The sequence below is a fragment of the Myotis brandtii genome, unplaced genomic scaffold, assembly GCF_000412655.1.
Source record: "Myotis brandtii unplaced genomic scaffold, ASM41265v1 scaffold233, whole genome shotgun sequence".
NCBI lineage: Eukaryota > Metazoa > Chordata > Mammalia > Chiroptera > Vespertilionidae > Myotis > Myotis brandtii.
In genome coordinates, this window is record NW_005358773.1 from 48,213 (window position 1) to 56,067 (window position 7,855).

The 7,855-nt window shown below is 62.0% G+C and overlaps 2 protein-coding genes across 2 annotated transcripts in view; one reads left to right on the plus strand and one right to left on the minus strand.

Annotated features, from left to right (window-relative positions):
* Positions 1-5,992, plus strand: part of BAIAP3 (BAI1-associated protein 3) — a 9,700-nt gene extending 3,708 nt beyond the window's left edge. The window contains exons 14-33 of the mRNA XM_014539993.1: positions 59-228; positions 646-770; positions 848-938; positions 1,087-1,143; positions 1,283-1,380; positions 1,479-1,530; positions 1,621-1,751; positions 1,979-2,102; positions 2,181-2,321; positions 2,404-2,496; positions 2,611-2,802; positions 2,882-2,950; positions 3,042-3,121; positions 3,187-3,295; positions 3,696-3,767; positions 3,854-3,934; positions 4,011-4,131; positions 4,208-4,331; positions 4,412-4,617; positions 4,693-5,992. Coding sequence (XP_014395479.1) covers positions 59-228; positions 646-770; positions 848-938; positions 1,087-1,143; positions 1,283-1,380; positions 1,479-1,530; positions 1,621-1,751; positions 1,979-2,102; positions 2,181-2,321; positions 2,404-2,496; positions 2,611-2,802; positions 2,882-2,950; positions 3,042-3,121; positions 3,187-3,295; positions 3,696-3,767; positions 3,854-3,934; positions 4,011-4,131; positions 4,208-4,331; positions 4,412-4,617; positions 4,693-4,796 — 2,240 coding nt within the window. The 3' untranslated portion in view covers positions 4,797-5,992. The remainder of the gene's footprint in view (positions 1-58; positions 229-645; positions 771-847; positions 939-1,086; positions 1,144-1,282; positions 1,381-1,478; positions 1,531-1,620; positions 1,752-1,978; positions 2,103-2,180; positions 2,322-2,403; positions 2,497-2,610; positions 2,803-2,881; positions 2,951-3,041; positions 3,122-3,186; positions 3,296-3,695; positions 3,768-3,853; positions 3,935-4,010; positions 4,132-4,207; positions 4,332-4,411; positions 4,618-4,692) is intronic.
* On the minus strand, positions 5,782-7,851 carry TSR3 (TSR3, 20S rRNA accumulation, homolog (S. cerevisiae); the record flags this gene model as incomplete). Its single annotated transcript, XM_005866571.2, is given in 6 exon segments — positions 5,782-6,104; positions 6,106-6,147; positions 6,389-6,452; positions 6,604-6,777; positions 7,239-7,432; positions 7,790-7,851. Coding segments are annotated over 6 exon segments (651 nt in total), but the record flags the coding sequence as incomplete, so codon positions are not given.
* Between the last annotated feature and the right edge of the window lie 4 nt (positions 7,852-7,855).

The window sequence follows — 7,855 nt, forward strand, 5'->3', positions numbered from 1 at the left end:
GGCATGAGAAGGCCATTCCCGTGAGTGGGCGGGGCGCTCGGAGGTCTCTTAGACGTAGGGTCCTGCCCGACACCGCTGCCCTGGCTCTGGGCTGGGGGCCCCCGTAGGCACTGGCAGGTCAGCAGCCGCCACCATCAGACCTGCACCCTGGACTACGGCTACCTGCTGGGGCTGCTGGAGGACATGCAGGCGCACTGGGAAGAGGCGGCCTCACTGCCCCAGGAGCAGGTGGGCTTGGCCGTGCGGCCTGAAAATGTTCTTGGAGGGCGTGCTGAGGGCCTGCTCGGGCTGGGGCCCGCAGTGAGGGGCTCATGTCCCGCGAGGGAGTTGATTTGGGGAAGAGCAGGTGGTGTGCAATACTGAGACGGGGGTGTGTTGGAGGGGGGTCATGCCTATCAGCGGGAACAACAGAGGGAGTTCTAGGCGCTGCAGAGACAGAGCAGAGGGAACAGCGGGTGGTGCAAACGCGAGGCCGTCGGTGCCGCTAGGCCCCAGGGGAAGCTGTGGAGGCTGAGGTTGGAGAGGGCAGCAGCGAGAGGTCGGTGGGGCTGGAGGCTGCTCCTCCGGGCAAAGTTTTGCTGACTCGCTGGCCCCGCCCCGGGGGAGGACCCGAGGGATCAGTTCTAAAGGGCCCTGTGCCCCCAGGAGGAGAGCCTGGCCGACAGCTTCTCTGCCTTCTCCGAGTTCGCGCTGCGGCTGCTGCGCCAGCTGCGGGACTACTTCCCTGCCACCAACAGCACCGCCATACATCGCCTGGAGCTGCTGCTGAGGTGGGTGCAGCTGCTAGCACAGGAGGGGCAGGGGGCCAGGCCGGGCAGCCGCCCGTCAGCTGTGGCTCCTCCGCCAGGTGTCTGGACAAGCTGCAGCTCTTCCAGCCTTCCTTTGAAGTCTGCCCCTTCGAGACGGAGCTAAACACGGACATCACTGCTGCCCTGAAAGTGCGTCTGGTAGCCTGGTCAGGGCTACCTGCCCCGCCCCGACCCTGCCCTGCACCTCTCGCTGCCAGTGCCCCACCCTCTGGCCCTGGACCTGCTGTAACCCAGGGCCTCTGCCCTTCTTTCCCCTCCCCCTACTGCCGCCATGCAGAGAGGAAACCGGGAATGGTACGACAGGCTCCTGAACGCCAAGAGTCCTCGCGAGCAGGTACAGCTCAAAGAGGGTATGGCCGTGGGGGCAGGGGAAGGGGAGTGTGGCAGGGGGCGCAGTGTGAACACAGTGGGAACGCAGTGTGAACGTAGTGTGAACGTAGTGTGAACACAGTGGGAACCCTGCTTCCTTGCAGCCGGGACCGCAGCGACTTGCTGGGCTGGTGGAGCTGGTTGACGCTGTCTATGAGGACCTGCAGTCCTGCTACAGCATCTACGCCAGCCTCTTCCACAGGTGGCCCCCGGGCTCTTCCTGCCGCCCCTGCGCCCAGCCCCTCAAGTGCTGCCACTGGGGCCAGGGGCGAGCAGGGGTCTGAGATGTGTCCTTTGCAGCATCATCAAGATCGACTTCTTCACCCTCACCTTCCGGCAGCTGGAGCGTCTGGTGAGGCAGGGGGGTGGGGAGAGCCTTTCTGGCCGGGAAGGGGCCTGGGTTTCCTTGCTGCTGGCAGCTTGACTCCACCTTTCCGGGCAGGTAGCTGAGGAGGTGTGGGTACTGACAGAGGACTTGAGCTCCAAAATGACCCTCGAGGTGGCGTCCCGGCTCTTCGAGCTCTACCTGTCCCTGGCAGACATCCAGCGCTTTTGGAGCAGCATCCTGGGCCGGTGGGTGTCCTGTCCCCCTCACCCCTCCCTTTTCCCCTCCACCACCTACTCCCTCCCTCACTTCCCCCTCCCGTATTCTCTAGTTTCCTCTAGGCGGGCTCTGGAGCAGGAGCCCAAGGGCCCTGTGCGGGAGGCTCTCCTGGGTGCGCCTTAGCCCAGGGCCCCTAGGCCATGCTGGCTCAGGGTGCTGAGGTGGGCGTGCTTTGACTGCTGGCCTCCTGCTGCAGGGACAGCCGCTCCCTGGCCCTGGTCGGCATCCACGCCCCATTCCTCCCTGCCGTGAAGCTTTGGCTGCAGGTGCTGCGGGACCAGGCCAAATGGAGGCTGCAGGGAGCTGTTGATGTGGACACAGTGAGTGAGCACCTGGCTCTAGGGTACTGGGATCCATCCAGGGCCCCCCAAAACCCAGGCTGCCTTCTGCCTTTCCAGCTGGAGCCTATGGAGAACTCCAAGCACAGCAGCTCGGTGGCCACTGCAAGTCTCTGCTTCAGCCACATCCAGGAGCTGTGGACCTGCTTAGCATGGCCAGACCCTGTCCAGGCCCAGGGGCTGGGCACCCAGCTTAGCCAGGTGGGAACTACAGCCCAAGAATAGGTCGGGGTCCGCAGGGCCAGATGTGGCCCACAGCTCTCGAGCCCCTGTGTCCTCCCAGGACCTGTGTGAGGCTGCCCTCTTCTACACTGAGCTGCTGCGGAAGAAGGTGGACACTCAGCCCAGGGCCTCAGGCGAGGCAGTGAGTGAGCCGGTGAGTGGGCTGGCAGGCAGGTGGATGGGGGTAGGAGGTGGGTGGGGCCACCATATGACCACAGGAACACTAACCCCTCCCCCCCATCACACACAATCTGGCACATCTCTCCAGCTCTGCGTGGTCCTCAACAATGTGGAGCTCCTGCGCCGGGCGGCTGGCCAGGCACTCCGAGGCCTGGCATGGCCAGAGGGGGCCGCGGGGCTCACAGGAGGGCTCCCGCGCGCTCTGCTCAACTGCACACAGGCCCTGGACGAGGACCTGCAGCGGGAGGCCTGCACTGTGACGGCGCACCTGACCTCCAAGGTGGGCAAGGAAGGCGGGGTAGGGACCTGGCTCCCCTCTACCCCCACTCCCCTCAGCGCTGAGCCCTGCTCTCCCTCAGATGGTGGGTGACATCAGGAAGTACGTGCAGCACATCAGCCTCTCACCTGACTCCATCCAGAACGATGAGGTGAGTGCTCGGCCGGCTGAGGGCTCAGCCTGGTGGGGAGCGTGTGTGGTGGGGCCCAGGTGCAGTCTGGCCCTGAGGACCCTCCCCGCAGGCTGTGGCCCCACTCATGAAATACCTAGATGAGAAGCTGGCCCTGCTGAACGCCTTGCTGGAGAAGGAGAACCTGAACAGGTATGAACTGGGCCGGGTGGAGCAGGGCGGGCCAGGGTCCAGTCACAGATGCTGTGTCCCTGCAGGGTGCTGGAGGCCCTCTGGGAGCTGCTTTTGCAGGCCATTCTGCAGGCGCTGGGCACCAACCTTGACGTCTCTGCCGACTTCTACAGCCGCTTCCACTTCACCTTGGAGGTAGGACCTTGTGGAGGTGCCACCCTCTGCTGGGCTGCAGGGGGGGGGGGGCGGGGAAGGCTGCTGCCCCTCCCCTGGGCCCCGCTGCCCCAGGCCAAGATGCATTGGCGCTTGCCAAGTCTGGACAGCTCTTCCTCAAAGCACCCACCAGGGCATTTCTCCCTGCCAGCCCACCTGGGTCAGTAGCACCTGCGCTACCTGTTAAGGCAGTGTCTGGCCTCAGGCACCAGCACTCCCCCAAGCTCCTGGGGGCTTTTGATATGCCCCCGGTGTGACAGGTGGCTCTGCCCTGGGCTCCCAGAACCCTGGTGCTATGCAAACTCAAGGCTCCACCTGTTCTGGTCCACTGCCCCCAGCACACGCCACAATCTGACATCTCTCCTTTCTTGCCCCGTCCTAGGCCCTGGTCACTTTCTTCCACGCAGATGGACAGGGTCTGCCCCTGGAGAACCTGAGGGACGGAAGCTACAAGGTGAGGCCTCACCTGGGCCACTGCCCTGCACTGCCCTGCCTTCAGGGAGGAGTTAGCATCCACCTTCTTCCCTCCTCTCCCTGCAGAGGCTGGAGGAGGAGCTGCGCCTGCACAAGTGCTCCACCCGCGAGTGCATTGAGCAGTATTACCTGGACAAACTCAAGCAGGTACGTGGTCCAGGAGTGGGCACATGGCCTCACCCGAGCCCATGCTGAGCTCACAGGCCCACCGGCCTTCTTGCAGAGGTCACTAGAGCATAACCGGTGTGGGCGCCTGAGTGTCCGTTGCTACTATGAGGCAGCTGAGCAGCGGCTGGTGGTGGAAGTACTGCACGCTGCTGACCTGCTCCCCCTGGATGCTAACGGTAAGGGGCAGAGGCATGGCTAGGTGGGGACAGGCCAGTGGGATGGTGGCAGTCTGCTCACAGCCCTGCCCCCCAGGTCTGAGTGACCCCTTTGTGATTGTGGAGCTGGGCCCGCCGCACTTTTTCCCGCTGGTCCACAGCCAGAGGACCCAGGTCAAGAGCCGGACACTGCACCCGGTGTATGATGAACTCTTCTACTTGTGAGTGTTGCCCCCACCTGCCCAACACCCGGCCAAGCAGGCAGCAGGGCGCTAGGTGACTGCCCTCTGCCTGCCTGCAGCTCCGTGCCAGCAGAGGTGTGCCGCCGCCGTGGTGCCTGTGTGCTCTTTACGGTCATGGATCACGACTGGCTGTCCACCAACGACTTTGCAGGGGAGGCAGCTCTTGGCTTGGGCAGCATTGGCGGCATCGTGCGGCCCCAGGTGGGGGGAAGCACGAGGACTGGGCAGCCCATCACCCTGCACCTGCGCCGGCCCAGAGCCCAGGGTAAGTGGGGAACCAGCGGGCAGAGGGTCTAAGGGCTGGCAGGGCCTGATGCTGCCCCGGCCCTCCTGCCTGCAGTGAGGTCTGCACTGAGGATGCTGGAGGGCCGCACCAACCGGGAGGCACAGGAGTTTGTCAAGAGACTCCGGGAGCTGGAGAAATTCATGGAGGCGGACCCATGAGACCCCTGCGGCTGTGAGCCCCAGAACCCCCCCAAGTCCCCACAGTGTCATCTCACCCTGTGACCAGCTTAGTGTAGTCAGGGCTGTGGTGCCCCCTCCCCTGCTATGTGGCGTTCGTGCTATAGCTGGGTCCCCCAGTTCCTGTCTGCCCTGGCGTGTCCATGTGGTATGTGCTATGAACTCCCTGCACCCAGCAAGGACCCCCCTAACCCTGTATCTGGGCGGCCAACTTGGCGGGGCCGGGCCAGCAGCTACCCCGTCCACCAGGTGAGCTTCCCCACCTGCCTCCTGAGGGTTCCATTGCCCCCAGGCACTCGATTCCCAGTGGGAAGGGGCTTTGCCCCCCAGGGGACTTTAGGTCATGTTTGGAGACATTTTATTTGTCACACCTGGAGGTTGAAGGGGATGCTTCTGGTACCAGTGGACAAAGTTCAGGGATGCTGCTTAATATCTTCCAATAAACCAGACAATACTCTCCCCAACTAAGAACAGTCCCTCCCCAATGTCACCAGTGTTGCAGCCGAGTTGTCTTAGAAGTTGGGGTTGGGGGAGGGCGCTCACTAGGCTGAGAGGCAGGAAGGCCAGGGTTTGAGTCTGAACAACCCAAACCTTGGAGTGAAGCAGCTCCCAGGGCACCAGGTGGAGGAAAAGTGACAGCCACAGTGTTCTCACCCTCTCTGGGCTCCAGAGCCCTCCACACACGAAGGGCATGTGGAGGTTTGCTAAGAATATCACAGGTCTCCAGTCCCTCACCTGGATCCTCAGCCCAGGAGGGGGTCCCTTGAGTCACTCTATGAGGCTGGTGGGTCAGTGTAAGGAGCTCCACGCTGGCTTCTCCTATCGCATACATGTTCGCGCCCACACAAGACCTCCTCCGTGGCCCGCCACCCCCACTGTCCAGACCTTTCCAGCCAGGGTCTGCCTCACCAGAGGCTGAGAGTTCCCCCAAGCGCTGAGGCCAAGTGCAAAGAAACAGAGGCTCACGAAGTGTCCCTGCAGCTTCATTAGGGACTCTGAGGCAGGACCCAGAGCAAGGCTATGATAGAAGCTTTGGGAGAGAACCTGACAGAGCCCAGTGCTGCTCGTAGATGCGATGAGCCAGGACTGCCAGGCCTGTCGTCGTTCCCACCAGTTCTGCTGCTGTCGCTAGGTTTCCTCATCACTCTGCCTTGAAAAATACACATCTGGAACCTTCAGTCTCTCTGCCGTTTCTTGATTCCTTTCCAAACCTCGGCAGGGGCCCTGGCCTCTGACCCCTGCTCCCGCGTCTCCTCCTCTTCTGGGCTGCTGCTGCTGCCCAAGTGCCTCAGACTCCTCCTCACTGTCACTGTCATCACTGTCCCTGGGCAACCTGGAAGTAGTTGTTTCACTAAAGGCACCACCTGACCCACAAGAGCCCTCAGGCCGAGTACAAATTCCTCTTACTCCCCGTGTTCTTGAATCCAGAGCCTCTCAGTGGGACGTCCATACCCCCCATCTCCACAGCCAACCCTCCCACCCGGTTTCTGCAGAGCAGGAAGGGCTGAGGCCAGAGGCTGAGGACAGCCTGGGTCTGAGCCTGGGTCACGAAAGTGGGAAGCCTAAGGACCTACCGGGTGCCAGCCACGGGCCTGTTGGGATTTGCAAACTCTCGACCTGATTCCACATCAAAGGGATCTGAACAGAGGGAGCAAAGAGGACAGTGACAGGTGAGCTTTGAGCAGAACCCAGCCTTCCACCCCTAGAGCTTCTCAAAGAGGTGGCAGGCATGGAGGGTCCTGGCTCCCAACTGGGGGGGGGGGGGGCTCACATCCATGCCAGGCCTCACCGATCTCCTCCTCAGGGCGCTCCTTAGCATGGGCCAGGAACTCCTGCTCTGCCTGCAGCACCTCCTCTGGGCCACAGCAGGCTGCATACTTGTCCAAGAGCTGACGGTTCAGGTCTAGGAAGGCCTTGCCCCACTTGAACTTCCGCAGCAAAATGACAGCAAGGTCTGAAAAGCCTGATGCCGCAGAAACAGGAAACCCAGGAATGTCAACAGTCCCTTTCCAATCCTGAGTGTGTCCCCAGCGTACCCAATGCTGTCCCAGGAGCTAAAAGTGCCTGCCAGACACTATCCTAAGCCCAGACAGCCCATGCCTGCCTCTGCAGCCCACTCAATCCCCCTGCCCATCTGGGCCTCTATTGGGACCATAAATTCCCTGAGGATGAGTTGAAGGGTGCTAGAGGACTCTCAGGGCAGTGGTGCCAAGATAACAGGCAAATCTGAGTGCTGGCAGGCCAGCTATTCATGTTGCCACCTCAACCCCACAGGGGGAAAACTTTTAAGTGGGAACTGGGATAGAAACCCTGACCTTTCCATCTCAACCACCTCTGCCCACACCCTCACGGTTTCTCCTGGGACTTGCCAGTCGAAAACACACAGCTGGGAGCATAGCCAGGCTGCCAGGCCCCGACACTCACCCAGGATGCAGAAGGTAGCCGCAAAAGCCTCCACACAGGACAGTTTGCAGGGCCGGCCATAGTTCACAGGGTTGGCAGCCACCAGGTGAGGCAGCAGCCGAAAGTGACTGCCCCGCATCTTCCCAAAGGGCGTCTCCTCCAGTCTGGCCCAGGAGCAGTCGATGACAGCCACGCCCGACTGTGCCACCAGCTGTCTGCCAGGAGCAGCATAGGGTTCTGGGGGCCAGCACCACGTTGGCGATGGCCCTAGAACAGGTATGTCCCTGGAGACTGGCCTCGCTAGGGATACAATAACGCCATCCCCTGCCCCGAACTACCTCCAGGGGCCCTTTATAAGCCAAGCTTTGGGGCAGCTGGGAACTAGAACAGGCTCATTTCTTCACGTTTATTTGAGACCTACTACATTCTGGGCTCTACGCTGGGCAATTGGGGCAAACTAGACAGATAGGTATCAATAGGTGAGCCCTGAAAGGAGTGATGCGCCAGAGTCGGGGGCTTATTAAGATAAGGGTCCAGGCAGGCACCCCGCCCTCCTGGCTCCTCGCGCCTACCTGTCAGCGGGGGACACGTACTGGGAGCCCATGGGGCTGAGCACGAGGCCGCCGAACCTGTGACCG